This window comes from Babylonia areolata, chromosome 16, assembly GCF_041734735.1.
Source record: "Babylonia areolata isolate BAREFJ2019XMU chromosome 16, ASM4173473v1, whole genome shotgun sequence".
Classification (NCBI taxonomy): domain Eukaryota; kingdom Metazoa; phylum Mollusca; class Gastropoda; order Neogastropoda; family Buccinidae; genus Babylonia; species Babylonia areolata.
Window position 1 is genome coordinate 26,605,385 of NC_134891.1, and position 20,000 is coordinate 26,625,384.

Genomic DNA, 20,000 nt, shown 5'->3' on the forward strand with positions numbered 1-20,000 from the left:
ACAGAGATAGATAGATAGATAATGACAGACAGACAGACAGATAGATAAGATAGATAGATAGATAGATGTGTGTTATATGGATGGTGTTTTAAGGTGTGTTATAAGGTGTGGTGTTGTACAGGTGTGTTATAAGGTGTGATGTTGTACATGTGTGTTATATGGATGGTGTTGTACAGGTGTGTTATAAGGTGTACTATTGAACAGGTGTGTTATAATAAGGTGTACAATTGTACAGGTGTGTTATAAGGTTTAGTATTGTACAAGTGTATAATAAGTATATGGTCTTGTACAGGTGTGTTACAAGGCATGGTGTTGTACAGGTGTGTTGTAAAGCATGGTGTTGTACAGGTGTGTTATAAGGCATGGTGTGTACAGATGTGTCATCAGGTGTGGTGTTGCACAGGTGTGATGGGAACAGTGAAACGAGCCAGGCTGCAGACAGAACAGGTGATGGTGTCGCTGGACTGTCAGAACGGCGTGGCGTCCTCTGGCATCGTCACCAGCCTGGCGTCCATCGCCATGGCTGTGGAGCAGGTGGAGAACTCAGGTGAGTAGACTTCTGTTTGATTGTGCAATATCTATATTAAAAAATGCGTGTATTTTTGATAATGCAATATCTATATTAAAAAAAGCAAATATGTTTGATATGCAATATCTATATTATAAAAGAGCATGTTCGTTTGATTATGCAATATTTATATTTGAAAAGAGTGTATATGTTTTATTATGCAATCTATATATTTTTTTAAATGTAAGTTTGATCATGCAATATTTATATATAGAAAAATATGTATGTTTGCATATCTTTTCCCTTCATTTATACAGAATTTGTCTTGTTTTGTAGGTTCAGTTTGATTTAACGTAAATTTACAAATTGTGGACAAAAACCAGACTGATTTCGGTTCTATGCGTGCTTGTGTGTGTGCAAGCATGAGCATTGGTGTGCTTGCTTAGCGTATGGAGTTTTGTGCTATATACAAATTATTGTTGTCATCATCATCATCATTATCATCATCCTCTGCATTATCGTCAGTTTCAGTTCCTCAAGGAGGTGTCACTGCATTTGGGTAAATCCATATATGCTACACCACATCAGCTGGACAGATGCCTGACCAGCAGCATAGCTTGCCACACCTAGTCAGGCCTTGAGTGCTTGCATGTATAGTTGTATACCTATCGGAGTGGATTTTTTTCTACAGAATTTTGCCAGAGGACAACCCTTTTGTTGCCATGGGTTCTTTTTCAATGCGCCAAGTGCATGCTGCGCACGGGGCATCGGTTTATCGTCTCATCCGAATGACTAGACTCTCATTTGGGAGAAAGAGCGAGAGTGGGAATCGAACTCAGACACTCATGGACACTGTATTGACAGATCTTCTTCTGCGTTCACTCGTATGCACTCGAGTGGACTTTTATGTGTATGACCGTTTTTACCTTGCCATGTAGGCAGCCATACTCCGTTTTTGGGGGTGTGCATGCTGGGTATGTTCTTGTTTCCATAACCCACCGAACGCTGACATGGATTACAGGATCTTTAACGTGCGTATTTGATCTTCTGCTTGCAAATACACACGAAGGGGGTTCAGGCACTAGCAGGTCTGCACATATGTTGACTTGGGAGAGCAGAAAAATCTCCACGCTTTACCCACCAGGCGCCGTCACCGTGATTCGAACCCAGGACCCTCAGATTGACAGTCCAACGCTTTAACCACTCGGCTATTGCGCCCGTCGTGTATTGACAGATGAGTGTGTTAACTCATTCTACCCCACAGCCACATGCCTGCTACAACTGCCCTGGACCAGCACTACATGAGACCACTGCAGAAAAAGACAGGGTGGTTCACTAAAACAGTGAAAATGGAAAGAAAAATGCATTCAGTCGGTCAAACAAAGCTCCGTTTTCATGTTTCCAGAATCCATAAACGGTTCAGTCTAGAATGCTAAAGGTACCAAACAAGAATGAACGAAATTAGAATAGTGTGTTGGTACGAGAATACTCGTACCTGGTCCACAGGGGAAGTAATTATGGTACGAGTTGACTGGTACCTGGAGTACGAGTTAACCACTCTGACAGCTCAGGAAAAACAAAATTAAACAAAGACAAGAGAGGCAAGGCCTTCAAGACTCACTTGTGACTGAGAGTAAAACACACAAGCTTTTTATATATTGGGTATAATTTCAAAATGTAATGTTTAAGATGAGAAATATCAGTTTAAAGCAAATTAAGTCCCATAGCATTAATTACAGAGTAATTTCCCTTTTTTACTATCTGTGCCAAAACGTTTGCAAAATAAATAAAACTTCCATGCTTAGCAAAAGAAGTTCTTGTTTGAAGAAAAAATGATAATAATGACTGCTCTTGTTGTTGGGTCAGAATATCAGATCAAAGTGCCAAGATTAGAGAATACAAAAAATATAAATATAACAGTAAATGAAGTTTGCATATAATTAGGCTTCATTATTTATTTTTTTGTGTCCATCCCAGAGGTGCAATATTGTATAAAACAAGATGACTGGAAAGAACTGAATTTTTCCTATTTTTATGCCAAATTTGGTGTCAACGGACAAAGTATTTGCAGAGAAAATGTCAATGTTAAAGTTTACCACGGACACACAGACACACACACACACACACACACACACAACCGAACACCGGGTTAAAAAGCAAGAGGAGCTCACCCACCCCTCTCTAACTCAAGCTTACCTTGTACACACACATCCTGTCCCCCCAGGACAAGATGTCAGCCCCAAAGTGCAGGGCAGTATGAGCTGGAAAGACGTGGTGGTCAAGACGATGTTCAACAAGACCGCACGACTCCTGGCCGGCCCCGTCACCATGGAGACCGACCTGCTGGTCCGATGGCCAGCCAAGGGGCACACCACTCCTATCCAGGCGGTGCTTAGTGTGCAGAGTGGTCTCCTCCTGTTGCAGCTGGGCCAGGAGCACGTCATGTGTTTGCGTCACCTGGCATCAGTGTTGCGTGTGGTGAGTGTGTTGCGTGTTGTGTGTTTCATGTGGTGAGTGTGTTGTGTTGTGTTTCACATGGTGATTGTTTGTGTGTTTCACAAGGTGCGAGGTTTGTGTTGTGTGTTTCACATGGTGAATGTTTTATGTTGTGTGTTTCACACGGTGTGTGTTCGTGTTGTGTGTTTCATTTGGGTTGTGTGTTTCACACGGTGTGTGTGTTTGTGTTGTGTGTTTCACATGGTGTGTATTTGTGTTGTGTGTTTCACAAGGTGTGTGTTTGTTTTGTGTGTTTCACACGGTGTGTGTTAGTGTTGTGTGCTTCACAGGTTGAGTGGTTTTGTGTGTTTCACACGGTGTGTGTGTTTGTGTTGTGTGTTTCACACGGTGTGTGTGTTTGTGTTGTGTGTTTCACACGGTGTGTGTGTTTGTGTTGTGTGTTTCACATGGTGTGTGTGTTTGTTTTGTGTGTTTCACACGGTGTGTGTGTTTGTGTTGTGTGTTTCACATGGTGTGTGTGTTTGTTTTGTGTGTTTCACACGGTGTGTGTGTTTGTGTTGTGTGTTTCACACGGTGTGTGTGTTTGTGTTTCACATGGTGTGTGTGTTTATGTTGTGTGTTTCACACGGTGTGTGTTTGTGTTGTGTGTTTCATTTGGGTTGTGTGTTTCACACGGTGTGTGTTTGTGTTGTGTGTTTCACACGGTGTGTGTGTTTGTGTTGTGTGTTTCACACGGTGTGTGTGTTTGTGTTGTGTGTTTCACACGGTGTGTGTGTTCGTTTTGTGTGTTTCGCATAATGAGTGTTTATGTTGTGTGTTTCACACGGTGTGTGTTTGTGTTGTGTGTTTCACAATGTGAGTGTCCGTGTTGTGTGTTTCACACGGTGTGTGTTAGTGTTGTGTACTTCACAGGTTGAGTGTTCTTGTGTGATTCACAAGGTGGTTTTGTGTATTGTGTTTCACACTGTGGTTGTGTTGTGTTGTGTGTTTCACACGGTGGGTGTGTGTGTTGTGTGTTTCACACTGTGGTTGTGTGTGTTGTGTGTTTCACACGGTGGGTGTGTGTGTGTTGTGTGTTTCACACTGTGGTTGTGTGTGTTGTGTGTTTCACACTGTGGGTGTGTGTGTTGTGTGTTTCACACAGTGAGCATTCATATTTTTGGTCCACACAGTGAGCTTTCATGTTCTGTGTTTCACACGGTAGGCATTCATGTTCTGTGTGCATACAGCAAGCATTCATGTTTTGTGTTCAATCAGCGAGTGTTCACTTTCTGTGTTCATACAGTAAACGCTAATTTTTTTTTTTTGTTCATTCAGTGAGTAATTTTGTTTTGTGTTCATACGATTTTTGTGGAGCTCTGAAAACTGGATCAGAAGTCTAGAACCTTACCGAAATCTTCCACGGCACCTCTTCAGCTGTTTGACTTGTTGTTGCAGAAGACAGAGCACACTGCACCACCTTCAGGCAGAAGCAGTGCGGCAGAGAAAGTGGTGCACAAGGAGACGACGACCCATTTGACGTGTCAGAACTCGTCCCATGATGACCTGCGGTCGGGAGTCTTTGTCTTCATCCACAACGGTATGTCCACCGTGAGGGGCGGGAATCATGCGTTTGAACAGTGTTTTAACCTACAGAGCCCCTTCCTATCTCTGTGCCTGCCTTCACCTCTACACTCCATCTCGCTCACTACGATCAGCTTCGGATCCACTCTGTTTACGCATACCCAGATTCAAACACTCGACTGTTGGCCGCCGTTCTTTCTCTTTCTCCGGACCTTGCGATTGGAATGAACTTCCTCTTTCGCTTCGTCAAGTCTCCACACTCAGCTCTTTCAAGTCTGGCCTTAAAACCCACCTCTTCCCAAAATAGCCTCCCTTGCCTGCCCTTCCTTGTCTTTAGGTTCTACAGTTTTAGAGTTATGCATGCGTTTGAATGACTGGTGCGAAAGCACTTTGATTTGTCTCTACACAAGATTCACCGCTATATAAATACCATTATTATTATTATTATTATGTGACAGAGGGAGGGGCCGGGGAGTGGCCCAGCCCTGGCCAGGCGGTCATCAGCGGGGGAGAGGAGGAGGAGGCGGAGGATGAGGAGGGCAGGGAGGTGGACAGCTCGTTGACGTGGGCGTACCCTGACCCGCGGGTCGTGACCTCTCTGACAACCCTGCCGGTGCCCCTGGGTGTGCTGTACAACAACGACGATGATGACACAACGCAACAACCGTCTGTGGTCAGTGGGTGTGTGGTGGTGGGAGGCGGGGGCGTGGGGGGTGAGGGGTGTGGGTGTGTGCTGTATGACGACAACAATGACACATCGCAACAACTGTCTGTGGTCAGTCGGGTGGGGGATAGTGGGGGGAGGGGTGTGGGTGTGTGCTGTACGACGACAACAATGACACATCGCAACAACTGTCTGTGGTCAGTCGGGTGGGGGATAGTGGGGGGAGGGGTGTGGGTGTGTGCTGTACGACGACAACAATGACACATCGCAACAACTGTCTGTGGTCAGTCGGGTGGGGGATAGTGGGGGGAGGGGTGTGGGTGTGTGCTGTACGACGACAACAATGACACATCGCAACAACTGTCTGTGGTCAGTTGGGTGGGGGGGATAGTGGGGGGAGGGGTGTGGGTGTGTGCTGTACAATGACAACAATGACACATTGCAACAACTTTCTGTGGTCAGTCGGGTGGGGGATAGTGGGGGGAGGGGTGTGGGTGTGTGCTGCACGATGACAACAATGACACATCGCAACAGCTGTCTGTGGTCAGTCGGGTGGGGGATAGTGGGGGGAGGGGTGTGGGTGTGTGCTGTATGACCACAACGATGACACATCGCAACAGCTGTCTGTGGTCAGTCGGGTGGGGGATAGTGGGGGGAGGGGTGTGGGTGTGTGCTGTACGACGACAATGGTGACACATCGCAACAACTGTCTGTGGTCAGTCGGGTGGGGCATAGTGGGGGGAGGGGTGTGGGTGTGTGCTGTACAATGACAACAATGACACATCGCAACAACTGTCTGTGGTCAGTCGGGTGGGGGATAGTGGGGGGAGGGGTGTGGGTGTGTGCTGTATGACCACAACAATGACACATCACAACAACTGTCTGTGGTCAGTGGGTGTGTGGTGGTGGGAGGCGGGGGGTGGGGGGGGAGGGGGGGGGTGTGTGCTGTACAGTGACAACGATGACATGTCACAACAACCGTCTGTGGTCAGTGAGTGTGTTTAGAGATGGATGGGTGGTGGGAAGTGCGGGCGTGTGCTGTACAGTAACAACATGCTATCCTCTCGACAGGTGACTTGTCAGCTGCAACACAGGGACAGATGTGTTAAGCAGTCTGTCACATGTCATAATGACATGCCATGTTATCCTCTTAACAAGTGACGTATGTCATAACGACATGCCGTGTTATCCTCTTGACAATTGACATATGTCATAATGACATGCTGTGTTGTCCTCTTTACAAGTGAGTTGTGTCAAAATGACGTGCCGTGTTATCCTCTTTACAAGTGATGCATGTCATAACGGTATGCCGTGTTGTCCTCTTAACAATTCATGTATGTGTCTTAACGGTATGCCGTGTTATCCTCTTAACAAGTGATGTGTGTCATAACGACATGCTGTGTTATCCTCTAAACAAGTGACATGTGTCATAACAGCATGCCGTGGTCTCCTCACAAGTGATATGTGTCATAACGACATGCCACGCTATCCTCTCAACAGGTGACATGTCAGCTGCAGCACTGGTACGAGTGTGTGGAGCAGTTTGTGACATGTGTCATAGCGACATGCTGTGTTAGCCTCTTTAGAAGTGACTTGTGTCATGATGACATGCTGTGTTATCCTCTTGACAGGTGACTTGTATCATAATGACGTGTCATATCAACACATTGTGTTATCCTCTTGACAGGTGATGTGTGTCATAACAACATGCCATGTTATCCTTTCATGACAGTTGATGTGTGTTATAACAACATGCCATGCTATCCTGTTGACAGGTGATGTGTCAGCTACAGCACTGTGACAAGTGTGTGGAGCAGTTTGTGAAATGTGTCATGACAACATGCTCTGTTATCCTCATAAAAATTGATGTGTGTTGTAACGACACATTGTTCTTTTCTCTCGACAGGTGTTGTGTCAGCAAAGGGACGAGTGTATTAAGCAGTCTGTTACATGTGTGATAACAACATGCCATGCTATCCTCTCAACAGGTGACATGTGTCATAACAACATGCTGTGTTATCCTCATAGAAATTGATGTGTGTTGTAACAACACATTGTGCTTGACAGGTGTCGTGTCAGCTGCAGCACTGGGATGAGTGTGTAGAGAAGTTTGTGACATGTGTCATAACAACATGCCATGCTATCCTCTCGACAGGTGACATGTGTCATAACGACATGCCGTGCTATCCTCTCGACAGGTGACATGTCAGCTGCAGCATTGGGATGAGTGTGTGGAGCAGTTTGTGACGTACGCTGCCTTCCAGCTGAGTGGCGACAGCAGCACCAGCCTGCAGCTGCCGGAGCTGCGAGTGGCCAACATGGGCAGTCTGCATGCCGCCCGGGTGTGGAGGGTGGTGGTGTGTCGCCCCCCTTTCCCCTCCAGAGGCATGGCGCAGGAACAGGAAGGGAGGTCACCCTTACGCAGCGGTCGTAAAGCAAGGTAGTTCGTTTATTTATTTATAGTCTGTTTGTTTATTTATTTGTAGTCTGTTCATCTAAGATGATATTAGACTGAAAATAAATTATATTGTTATTATCATTATTATTATCATCATTATCATTATTATTATTGTCTATCATTATGATCATTGTTTTTATTAGTATTATAAGATGATATTAGACTGAAAATGAACGATATTATTATTATTATATTATTATCATCATCATCATTCTTATTTCTGTCATCATGATCATTATTTTTATCAGTATTACTTAGAAATCATCGATTCTGAAAATCAATGGCAGGGAAAGAATTATTCAACTGAAAGCAAGGTAGGGTGGTTTGTTTACAGAAAGGACCAGCGGGGTGAACGAAAGCGGTGTAAGCTCTTTGTGTAGTAGTGTGTTGTTAGGTGCTTGTTGGAGTCTCTTTTAACCCCTTGGCTGCTCATGCTGATTGAGTATGTTCATCAGTGAAGGGTGTCATCTCTCTGTGATGACGGGTGCCATAGCTGAATGGTTAAAGCGTTGGACTTTCGATCTGAGGGTCCCGGGTTCGAATCATGGTGACGGCGCCTGGTGGGTAAAGGGTGGAGATTTTTACGATCTCCCAGGTCAACATTGATCTCCCAGGTCAACATATGTGCAGACCTGCCAGTGCCTGAGACCCCTTCGTGTGTATACGCAAGCATAAGATCAAATACGCACGTTAAAGATCCTGTAATCCATGTCAGCGTTCGGTGGGTTATGGAAACAAGAACATACCCAGCATGCACACCCCCGAAAGCGGAGTATGGCTGCCTACATGGCGGGGTAAAAACGGTCATACACATAAAAGCTCACTCATGTGCATACGAGTGAACGCAGAAGAAGAAGATAACACTGTCTTTACCCACCAGGCGCTGTCACCGTGATTCGAACCCGAGACCCTCAGATTGACAGTCCAACACTTTAACCACTCAGCTATTGCGCCCGTCAGATAGTGTTATGATCCCTGTCAAGATTCAAAATAGACAACACAGTGTGTGTATGTTACAGGGACAATGTTTTGCTTTAACAGAGTGTGTGTGTGTTGTAGGGATAGCATGTTGCCATAACACAGTGTGTGTTGCAGGGACAGCGAGTCACTGTAACACAGTGCGTGTGTGTGTTGTAGGGATAGCATGTCGCCATAACACAGTGTGTGTTGCAGGGACAGTGAGTCACTGTAGCACAGTACATGTGTGTGTTGTAGGGACAATGTGTTGCTGGCTGCTCAGCTGGCAGGCAGCATGTGTGTGGACTCCGCCCAGGTGTCTCACCTGGTGCCCTCCCTCCAGGTGTCCCTGGCTGTCGGCAAAATACAGCTCCACCTCTTCAACCACCTCATGTACAACGGCTCAGGTGAGTGGGGCATGGTTTGCTGCTTGCAGTAATAATAGTGATGATAATAGTAGTAATGATGGATAATTTGATTGGAAATAATAGTAGCAGTAGTAGTAGTAATTATGATAATAATAATAATAACAATGATATTAATGATAATAATAACGATAATGATAGTCATCATATGATAGTGATGATAGTTTAATTGAAAATTATAATAGTAATGATGATTTTAGTCATCATATGGTAATAATGATAGTGATATCGGTAGAAGTACTTATATGGCACTGAATCTTGCACAGAGACAAATCCAAGCACTTTTAACAGTTTGGCTGTGGTGTACTCAACAAGATTTGTGCTCCACTGCATTGTTTCACAATGCACTGGTGGACAGATTGTATTGGATTGTGCTGCATTGTATAAACTCTGGGCAACACCTAAAATGTTTATTCTTGAGTAATACAGTTTTTGAGTCATGAGTGTTGTGAGGTGTGTAGCAGGGGCAGGGAAGCTGTCGTGATGTGTGTAGCAGGAGGAGCTAAGTTTGGTGTGTATCAGGTGGAGGTAAGCCATTGTGGTATACGCAGCAAGGGGGAGGTAAGCCGTGGTGATGTGTATAGCACGGGGAGGTAAGCAGTTACGATGTGTGTAGCAGGATAACTTGTGATATGTATTGCATGGGGAGGTAAGCTATTACGATGTGAGTAGCAGGGGCAGGTGAGCCGTAATGATGCGTTTATCAAAGGGGAGTAAGCGGTCATGATGTGTGCAGCAGGGGCAGGTAAGCTGAAGGGGTACCGGCAGGCCAGCATCTCCCCCCAGGACCAGCAGTGGGCGGTGGTCAGTGTGGACAAGGTCAGCGCTGTGACCTCGCACTTTGCCGGACCCCTTTCGCGCTCCGTCCTGCAGGTGCTCTTGACTGTACCAATGACTGCTTGGAATCTGTGGGGGTTGGGGGGGTGGGAGGGGGGGGGGTGGGGGGGTGGGGGGGGGAGGGATTGATTGTTAACGTGTGGGTGCGTAATGTGTATAATGTGAATTTGTCCGGCAGGCTGTGAGGTGGGGATTTGTATCAGGTGATGAATGAGGGTTGTGAGTTTGGCGTGTGTGCGTGGAATCAGAAATTATCAGAATTTCATTAGTTATAAAAACTGTACAGCGGCCAAGAGTAATGTGTGACAGTGTGGATGTGTAATGTGTGACGATGTGGGTTTGTCAAACAGCAGTGTGTGTCAGTTTGGGTGTGTAATGTGTGTCAGTATGGGTGTGTAATGTGTGTCTCTGTGTGGGTGCATAATGTGTGGATGTGTAATGCGTGTCAGTGTGGGTGTGTAATGTGTGTCAGTGTGGGTGCGTAATGTGTGTCAGTGTGGATTTGTAATGTGTGTCTACGTGGGTATATAACGTGTGTCAGTGTGGGTGTGTAATGGGTGTGCAATGTATGATGATGTGGATATGTAACACATAATGATGAGTAACATTTAACAGTGAAGGTGTGTAACCTGTAACACTCTGTGTGTGTGTGTGTGTGTGTGTGTAAGGCGGGCTGCGAGGTGGGTGTGGAAGTGGTGGACTACAGCTCCCTATGCCTGCAGTCTCTGGTGGACCCTGTGGACCTGTCTGCTTCGGCCCTCCACCAGCATTACCTCCAGGTCAGTACCTCCTGTAGCATTACCCCCAGGTCAGTACCTCCTGTAGCATTACCTCCAGGTCAGTACCTCCTGTAGCATTACCCCCAGGTCAGTACCTCCTGTAGCATTACCTCCAGGTCAGTACCTCCCTCCTGTAGCATTACCTCCAGGTCAGTACCTCCTGTAGCATTACCTCCAGGTCAGTACCTCCCTCCTGTAGCATTACCTCCAGGTCAGTACCTCCCTCCTGTAGCATTACCTCCAGGTCAGTACCTCCTGTAGCATTACCTCCAGGTCAGTACCTCCCTCCTGTAGCATTACCTCCAGGTCAGTACCTCCTGTAGCATTACCTCCAGGTCAGTACTTCCCTCCTGCAGCATTACCTCCAGGTCAGTACCTCCTGTAGCATTACCTCCAGGTCAGTACCTCCCTCCTGTAGCATTACCTCCAGGTCAGTGCCTCCATCCTGTAGCATTACCTCCAGGTCAGTACCTCCCTCCTGCAGCATTACCTCCAGGTAAGTACTTCCGTCCTGTAGCATTACCTCCAGGTAAGTACTTCCGTCCTGTAGCATTACCTCCAGGTAAGTACTTCCCTCCTGTAGCATTACCTCCAGGTCAGTACCTCCTGTAGCATTACCTCCAGGTCAGTACCTCCCTCCTGCAGCATTACCTCCAGGTCAGTACCTCCCTCCTGTAGCATTACCTCCAGGTCAGTACCTCCCTCCTGTAGCATTACCCCCAGGTCAGTACCTCCTGCAGCATTACCTCCAGGTCAGTACCTCCCTCCTGTAGCTTTACCTCCAGGTCAGTATGTGTGTATGTTTTACCAGCTGTGCACAGTGACGTTTGATGTGTTGCTGTGTGTATTACCAGTCGAGCACAGTGAAGGTGGATGTATTGCTGTGTATGTGTTCAAACATACACTAAATGCCAGAGCACATGTTGATGTGTTGCTGTGTGTGTGTTCAAACATACACTAAATGCCAGAGCACAGGTTGATGTGTTGCTGTGTGTGTGTTGCCAGCCGAGCGCAGTGAAGGTGGATGTGTTGCTGTGTGTGTGTTCAAACATACACTAAATGCCAGAGCACATGTTACTTGTTGCTGTGTGCGTGTGTGTTGCCAGCCGGGCGCAGTGAAGGTGGATGTGTTGCTGTGTGTGTGTTCAAACATACACTAAATGCCAGAGCACATGTTACTTGTTGCTGTGTGCGTGTGTGTTGCCAGCCGGGCGCAGTGAAGGTGGATGTATTGCTGTGTGTGTGTTCAAACATGCACTAAATGCCAGAGCACATGTTACTTGTTGCTGTGTGCGTGTGTGTTGCCAGCCGGGCGCAGTGAAGGTGGATGTATTGCTGTGTGTGTGTTCAAACATACACTAAATGCCAGAGCACATGTTACTTGTTGCTGTGTGCGTGTGTGTTGCCAGCCGAGCGCAGTGAAGGTGGATGTGTTGCTGTGTGTGTGTTCAAACATAACTGAATGCCAGAGCACAGGTTGATGTGTTGCTGTGTGTGTTGCCAGCCGAGCGCAGTGAAGGTGGACGTCAACAGCAGCCAGGTGCATGTCCATCTGGGGAGGAGTGTCATGCACACCATCAACACCTCTGCCATGGCCTGGGCCCAGGTCAGTTGGTCCCACAGGCAGGAATGCCAACTGTTATGATTTCGCCCTATTTTGTTACACTCAGTCGACGGGCGCAATAGCCGAGTGGTTAAAGCGTTGGACTGTCAATCTAAGGGTCCCAGGTTCGAATCACGGTGACGGCGCCTGGTGGGTAAAGGGTGGAGATTTTTACGATCTCCCAGGTCAACATATGTGCAGACCTGCTAGTGCCTGAACCCCCTTCGTGTGTATATGCAAGCAGAAGATCAGATACACACGTTAAAGATCCTGTAATCCATGTCAGCGTTTGGTGGGTTATGGAAAGAAGAACATACCCAGCATGCACACCCCCGAAAACGGAGTATGGCTGCCTACATGGCGGGGTAAAAACGATCATACACGTAAAAGCCCACTCGTGTGCATACGAGTGAACGCAGAAGAAGAAGAAGTTACACTCAGTCACAATTTGTTCCGACGTTACACTAAGGTCAATATTGTTTCCATGAGTTCATTTTCGATTACATAGCTTGGTCACATGCTTTCCTTTTGTAACATATCCAGATGCTCTAGACCTATCAATCAGGAGGCCAGGGCAGTCACTACTAACCTTGGTCTCACGTGATGATGCTTAACAATTCACGTGTGTTTACATTGAAACAGCATTGAGTGGACCAGTCAGCTTAATCATAGCAGTTACACTGTGTTGCAGGTAGGTCCAAGTGTTAGTATGCCTTGTAGACAGTGTTCATTCGCTGATGTGGCTCTGAGTCTGAGTGTTCCTGCCAGATTAAAAATGTTCCTGCCAAATTTCCTGATTGTTCCAACAAACACTTGACAGGGGTTAGCATCTCTGGACAGGCATGGAAACTGTGTGGTTACAGCTTTGCACTTCTAAATCCTTGAGTCCTCAGTTCTTCTTCTCCTTCTTCTGCGTTCACTCGTATGCACACGAGTGGGCTTTTACGTGTATGACCGTTTTTACCCCGCCATGTAGGCAGCCATACTCTGTTTTCGGGGGTGTGCATGCTGGGTATGTTCTTGTTTCCATAACCCACCAAACGCTGACATGGATTACAGGATCTTTAACGTGCGTATTTGATCTTCTGCTTACATATACACACGAAGGGGGTTCAGGCACTAGCAGGTCTGCACATATGTTGACCTGGGAGATCGTAAAAATCTCCACCCTTTACCCACCAGGCGCCGTCACCGTGATTCGAACCCGGGACCCTCAGATTGACAGTCAAACGCTTTAACCACTCGGCTATTGCGCCCGTCTGAGTCCTCAGTTCAAATCATAGCTGTTGTCTGATGGGTAAAGGATGGAGTTGCTTTTTTTTTTGTTTTTGTTTTGTTGTTGTTGCCTCATCATCTACACGGTTATAATGGTTCTCCAACAGTGCAGCTCATTCCAAGTCCTCCATACACGGCCACATCTAGGTTCGTCTGTCATAGTCGCAGCATCAGCAGTCCATAGGGAACCATCAATGTTAGGTCGTCATGAGACCACACACCAGAGGTGACCCTGCACTGCTGTCACTGAGTCATTCGGTGGGCACTTCTAGTCAGTTCAGTTTCCAGGTGCAGGCTGATGGGTTAGGGGTGGTGTTTGTTTCTTTGAGCAATACAATAATAATATATATCATTCAGACAGTTTAGAGAGAAACCGTGCATGTGATACAGACTGACTGTGTGTCGACAGTTTGGAGAGAAACCGTGTGTGTGATACAGACTGACTGTGTGTGGACAGTTTGGAGAAAAACTGTGTGTGATACCGACGGACTGTGTGTCAACAGTTTGGAGAGAAACTGTGTGTGTGATACCGATTGACTGTGTGTCAACAGTTTGGAGAGAAACCATGTGTGTGATGCTGTGTTTCAACAGTTTGGAGAGAAACCGTGTGTGTGATGCAGAACTGACTGTGTGTCAAAAGTTTGTAGAGAAACCATTTGAGTGATGCAGACTGACTTTGTGTGGACAGTTTAGAGAGAAACCGTGTGTGTGATGCAGACTGAATGTATGTGGACAGTTTGGAGAGAAACCATGTTTGTGATGCAGACTGACTGTGTGTCAACAGTTTGGAGAGAAACCGTGTGTGTGATGATAGAAACCGTGTGTGTGACACAGACAGACTGTGTGTGGACAGTTTGGGGAGAAACCATGTGTGTGATGCTAACTTGCTGTGTGTGGACAGTTTGGAGAGAAAACGTATGTGTGATACAGATTGATAGTGTGTAGACAGTTTGGAGAGAAACCATGTGTGTGTGGCACAGACTATGTGTGTCGACAGTTTGGAGAGAAACCGTGTGTGTGGTACAGACTGTGTGTCAACAGTTTGGAGAAACAGTTTGGAGAGAAACCGTGTGTGTGATGCTAACTTGCTGTGTGTGGACAGTATGGAGAGAAAATGTGTGTGTGATACTGACTGACAGCGTGTAGACAGTTTGGAGAGAAACCGTGTGTGTGTGGTACAGACTGTGTGTGTCAACAGTTTGGAGAGAAACCGTGTGTGTGGTACAGACTAACTGTGTGTCAACAGTTTGGAGAGAAACTGTGTGTGTGATTCAGACTGACTGTGTGTCAACAGTTTGGAGAGAAACCGTATGTGTGTGGTACAGACTGTGTGTGTCAACAGTTTGGAGAGAAACTGTGTGTGTGATTCAGACTGACTGTGTGTCAACAGTTTGGAGAGAAACCGTGTGTGTGATTCAGACTGACTGTGTGTCAACAGTTTGGAGAGAAACCATGTGTGTGATTCAGACTGACTGTGTGTCAACAGTTTGGAGAGAAACCGTGTGTGTGATTCAGACTGACTGTGTGTCAACAGTTTGGAGAGAAAACGGCGGAAGATGCTGGTCTGGTGTTTGCTCACCTGGTGCTCTGCAACAACACGCAGCAGACGCTGCGCTGCGGCCAGGTGAAACACACTTTGTTTCTGTTGAAAATTCAGTCCTGTGATGTTCTCAGTGTGTGTGTGTGTGTTTGTATATGTGTGTGTGTGTGTGTGTGTACATATATGTATATGTGTGTTTGTATGTGTGTGTACATATGTGTGTATGTGTTTGTACATCTGTGTGTATGATAAATTTTTGTACACATGTTTGTGCTTGCACACACACATATCTCTCTCTCTCTCTCTCTCTCTCTCTCTGAATAAATATATATACATATATATATATATGCACATGCACATGAAAGTTGACATTGTGAGATAAACTATACATTTAGAGCTGTGTCCACAGTATTTCTGCAGTATGATATATTGAATTTAGAATAAGATAACAATAAGAAAATTAAAGAAAACAGATAGGCAAATAAATAGATAGATGAATAAACAAAATGAACTCATAGATACATAGATAAATAAATAGGTAAAGAAATACATAAATAATTGAAAATGAATCAATAAATATATGAATAGGTAGATAAATAAGTGATGAAATAAAATTACAGAAACATATAAATGAATGAATGAATGAATAAACAGATAAGAAGATTGAGTGAATACATAAATGAAAAAATATATACAAAATAAATAAATCAATCAGTTAATCAATAATGAAAAAAAAAAAAATACCATGTGGTTTTTTTTTCAGGCGGGGACGGATGAAAACATAGTGCTGCAGTCTGGCCACATGTTTCCCTACAGCTGGCGCTCCTTCTCCTCCAAACAGGTGTGTGTCGTGTCACCTCAGTGACAGGTGTGTGTCGTGTCACCTCAGTGACAGGTGTGTGTCGTGTCACCTCAGTGACAGGTGTGTGTCGTGTCACCTCAGTGACAGGTGTGTGTCGTGTCACCTCAGTGACAGGTTGTGTGCCGTGTCACCTGACGTCATGTCACCCCAGTGACAAGTTGTGTGTCATGTCACCTCAATGACAGGTTGTGTGCCATGTCACTTCAGTGACAGGTTGTGTGCCATGTCACCTCAGTGACAGGTTGTGTGTTGTGTCACATCAGTGACAGGTTGTGTGTTGTGTAACATCAGTGACAGGTTGTGTGTTGTGTAACATCAGTGACAGGTTGTGTGTTGTGTAACATCAGCGACAGGTTGTGTGTCGTGTCACCTCAGTGACAGGTTGTGTGTTGTGTCACCTCAGCACAGTGACAGGTTGTGTGTCATGTCACCTCAGTGACAGGTGTGTGTCGTGTCACCTCAGTTACAGGTTGTGTGTCATGTCACCCCAGTGACAGGCTGTGTGTCATGTCACCTGAAGTCATGTCACCCCAGTGACAGGTTGTGTGCCATGTCACCTGAAGTCATGTCACCCCAGTGACAGGTTGTGTGTTGTGTCACCTGAAGTCATGTCACCCCAGTGACAGCTGTATGTCGTGTCACCACAGTGACAGGTTGTGTGTCGTGTCACCTCAGTGACAGGTGTGTGTCGTGTCACCTCAGTTACAGGTTGTGTGTCATGTCACCTCAGTGACAGGTTGTGTGCCATGTCACCTGAAGTCATGTCACCCCAGTGACAGGTTGTGTGTTGTGTCACCTGAAGTCATGTCACCCCAGTGACAGGTGTGTGTCATGTCACCCCAGTGACAGCTGTATGTCGTGTCACCACAGTGACAGGTTGTGTGTCATGTCACCTCAGTGACAGGCTGTGTGTCGTGTCACCTCAGTGACAGGTTGTGTGTCGTGTCACCTGACGTCATGTCACCCCAGTGACAAGTTGTGTGTCATGTCACCTCAATGACAGGTTGTGTGCCATGTCACCTCAGTGACAGGTTGTGTGTTGTGTCACATCAGTGACAGGTTGTGTGTCATGTCACCTCAGTGACAGGTTGTGTGTTGTGTCACCTCAGTGACAGGTTGTGTGTCATGTCACCTCAGTGACAGGTTGTGTGTTGTGTCACATCAGTGACAGGTTGTGTGTCATGTCACCTCAGTGACAGGTTGTGTGCCATGTCACCTCAGTGACAGGCTGTGTGTCATGTCACTTCAGTGACAGGTTGTGTGTCATGTCACCTCAGTGACAGGTTGTGTGTCAAGTCACTTCAGTGACAGGTTGTGTGCCATGTCACCTCAGTGACATGTTTAACAAATGAAAATAATTGTGCTGTCTTGAATACAGTCCAAGTGCTTCCAGGTTCCTTCTCACATGCATCAGAATGTGTTCATTGTCTGTTTTTTTTACCCATTACCAAAATCTATTTGCAAATGATAACCCCATTACCAACATCTGTTTGCAAATGGTAATATTACCAGTATTTGTTTGCAATTGATAACTCCATGACCAACGTCTGTTTGCAAAATTTTAGACTGTACTCTGTCATTTTCTTGAGTTTTCAGCAGAAAGAAAATGTACTTTATACTGCTTTTTTTTTCTTTCACATTCTTCTCTGTTTTGTGTGTGTGTGTGTGTGTGTGTGTGTGATATTAACTCTCTCCGGACAAAGGAATGCTCACGCAAATGGGCCGTTTCACAAATGGGCCGTCTGTGGGGAAAAGCAAGGGAGAAAACTTGCCATCCTGAGTGAGTTAACAAAAGTAATGTAGTCCCACGTGGAAGACATCAAAGCAAATAACAGTGACCAACATCCTGACCTGTGAGCTCTTAGTCTGATCTGTGTTGGGCAACAGCCCTTCAGTGAAAAAACCACCCCCGAAAACGGAGTATGGCTGCCTACATGGCGGGGTAAAAAAAAAAAAAGGTCACACACATAAAAGCCCACTCATGTACATGCAAGTGAACATGTAGGCAGCCATACACCGCTTTCGGGGGTGTGCATGCTGGGTATGTTCTTGTTTCCATAACCCACCGAACGCTGACATGGATTACAGGATCTTTAACGTGCGTATTTGATCTTTTGCTTGCATATACACATGAAGGGGGTTCAGGCACTAGCAGGTCTGCACATATCTCCACCCTTTATCCACCAGGCGCCGTCACCGTGATTCTAACCCGGGACCCTCAGATTGAAAGTCCAACGCTTTAACCACTCGGCTATTGCACCCGTCGAAGCCCACGAAAAAAGAAGAGGAAGAAGTGAAAAACGTACTCGCCAGCGGCAGCGGAGGGTGAAGAAAAACAAAAAGTCTGTGTGTTTTGTGTTGTGGTTCAGCACCTTCACTTCTGCCTGGACCACTCCACGTGGCGATGGTGTGCTCCCATTGATGTCAGCTCTGAGGGCCACTGTGTACGCGTGGTGCGAGCACGGGATCAGCGCTACACGCTCATCGTGCAGGTCACGCAGCTGTCCCCCGTACACAGAAAGGTCAGATTGCTGTCTTTTCACCGCATTGCAGTGGCGTTTTGCCATTTCTTTCGGTGTTATTTTAGCTATTTATTTTATTTCTTCTGAAGATAATTGTTTTGATTGTTATTTTAAAATTATTTTGTTTATAAATCTGTTTATTTATTTATTTATTTTTAATTTTAATATTTTATTTTTTAACTGTTTTACAGCATGTGTTGTTGGTCAAACTTACTTTTTATGTGTTTGTTTTTATTGTTGTTGTTGTTTTTATCAGTCCATTTTATGTCTTCCTCAATGGTTTATGCTAGAATGACAAGTAGTACTTTAATGTTCATGTATCATGTATTTTTCTTTTTATGTCGAATTGGTTTTTATTTATTTTTCTTTATGTATCCATTAGGTCTTGGAAATTCTATTTAGATTCTAAGATCTTTGTGTGGTGTTTGAGAAAATGTTGGTGTTCATAGTTTCTCAGCCCAGTGTGGTTGGCTGGTAGGAAATCAAGCAGCAAAGATAAAACACAGGATGAAGAAGAAGAGGAGAAGAAGAAGAATTTTCTGACAGAAAATTTCCTCCAGGAATGGAGGTGGATGAATGGTTAAGATGATTGTCTTCCAGTACAGTGTCTGTGGGGGTCTGGGTTCTAACCCTGGTCTCACCCTTTCCCCCAAGTTTGACAGTGTGTGGTTGACTGTAGATGGCAGGGATGGAACGACCATGTACAAAATTGTGAAAGATTTTCTTTGTTCAGATTGTTTAAAAGGAATCATTTCACAGAACCATATTTAGCAAAAAATATTAACCGAGTCATCAGATGTGCTTTAACAAGGTTTCGTTTTGGTGTATCTGATATCAAAGCACACAGTAAAAGACACAAGCCCAGCACTGTAAACGATATGGTATGTCCGTTATGTAGATCTGCAAAAGAAGATGAAGTCCATTTCGTATTATGTTGTCCTGTATTAGATGACTTGAGACAAATATATATTCCGTTGAGATATTATAGCAGACCAAGTAAGTTTCGGTTAGTATTACTTCTGTCTTCTACAAATGATAACGTTTTTTCGAATCTTGCCATATTTATCTATAAGTCATTAAAACGACAGAATTTCATGATTGGTTAAAGAGAACAGAGCATTGAGTATACACGTTGTAAGATTATATTCTTATGCAAATCAATTCTTACAAAATATGTAATCACCCCTTCAAATGGGGCCATGGCCTTATTGAATAAACACAGACATACATGCATGCATGCAGACTGACTGGTACACAGACATACATGCATGCATGCAGACTGACAGGTACACAGACATACATGCATGCAGACTGACTGGTACACAGACATACATGCATGCACTCAAGGCCTGACCAAGTGCATTGGGTTGTTGCTGCTGGTCAGGCCAAACGCAGTGAAGCCTCCTTGAGAAACTGAAACTGGGGGTGGGATGTGGTGGTTGGATATGAAACCATGGTCCTCTGTGTGTGTGTGTGTGTGTGTGTGTGTGATGTTTGAGAGAGAGAGAGAGAGAGTGTATGAGTGCGTGTGCTTGCTTTTGTGTGTGTGT

At 45.4% G+C, this 20,000-nt stretch overlaps 1 protein-coding gene across 1 annotated transcript in view; it reads left to right on the forward strand.

Annotated features, from left to right (window-relative positions):
- The window catches only part of LOC143291266 (intermembrane lipid transfer protein VPS13B-like), a 101,822-nt gene that overhangs the window by 46,642 nt on the left and 35,180 nt on the right, over positions 1 to 20,000 (forward strand). Inside the window, exons 20-31 of the mRNA XM_076601094.1 lie at positions 404 to 547; positions 2,733 to 2,986; positions 4,403 to 4,544; positions 4,987 to 5,201; positions 7,391 to 7,632; positions 8,866 to 9,014; positions 9,769 to 9,905; positions 10,538 to 10,648; positions 12,153 to 12,254; positions 15,061 to 15,150; positions 15,830 to 15,907; positions 18,298 to 18,450. Coding sequence (XP_076457209.1) covers positions 404 to 547; positions 2,733 to 2,986; positions 4,403 to 4,544; positions 4,987 to 5,201; positions 7,391 to 7,632; positions 8,866 to 9,014; positions 9,769 to 9,905; positions 10,538 to 10,648; positions 12,153 to 12,254; positions 15,061 to 15,150; positions 15,830 to 15,907; positions 18,298 to 18,450 — 1,817 coding nt within the window. The remainder of the gene's footprint in view (positions 1 to 403; positions 548 to 2,732; positions 2,987 to 4,402; positions 4,545 to 4,986; positions 5,202 to 7,390; positions 7,633 to 8,865; positions 9,015 to 9,768; positions 9,906 to 10,537; positions 10,649 to 12,152; positions 12,255 to 15,060; positions 15,151 to 15,829; positions 15,908 to 18,297; positions 18,451 to 20,000) is intronic.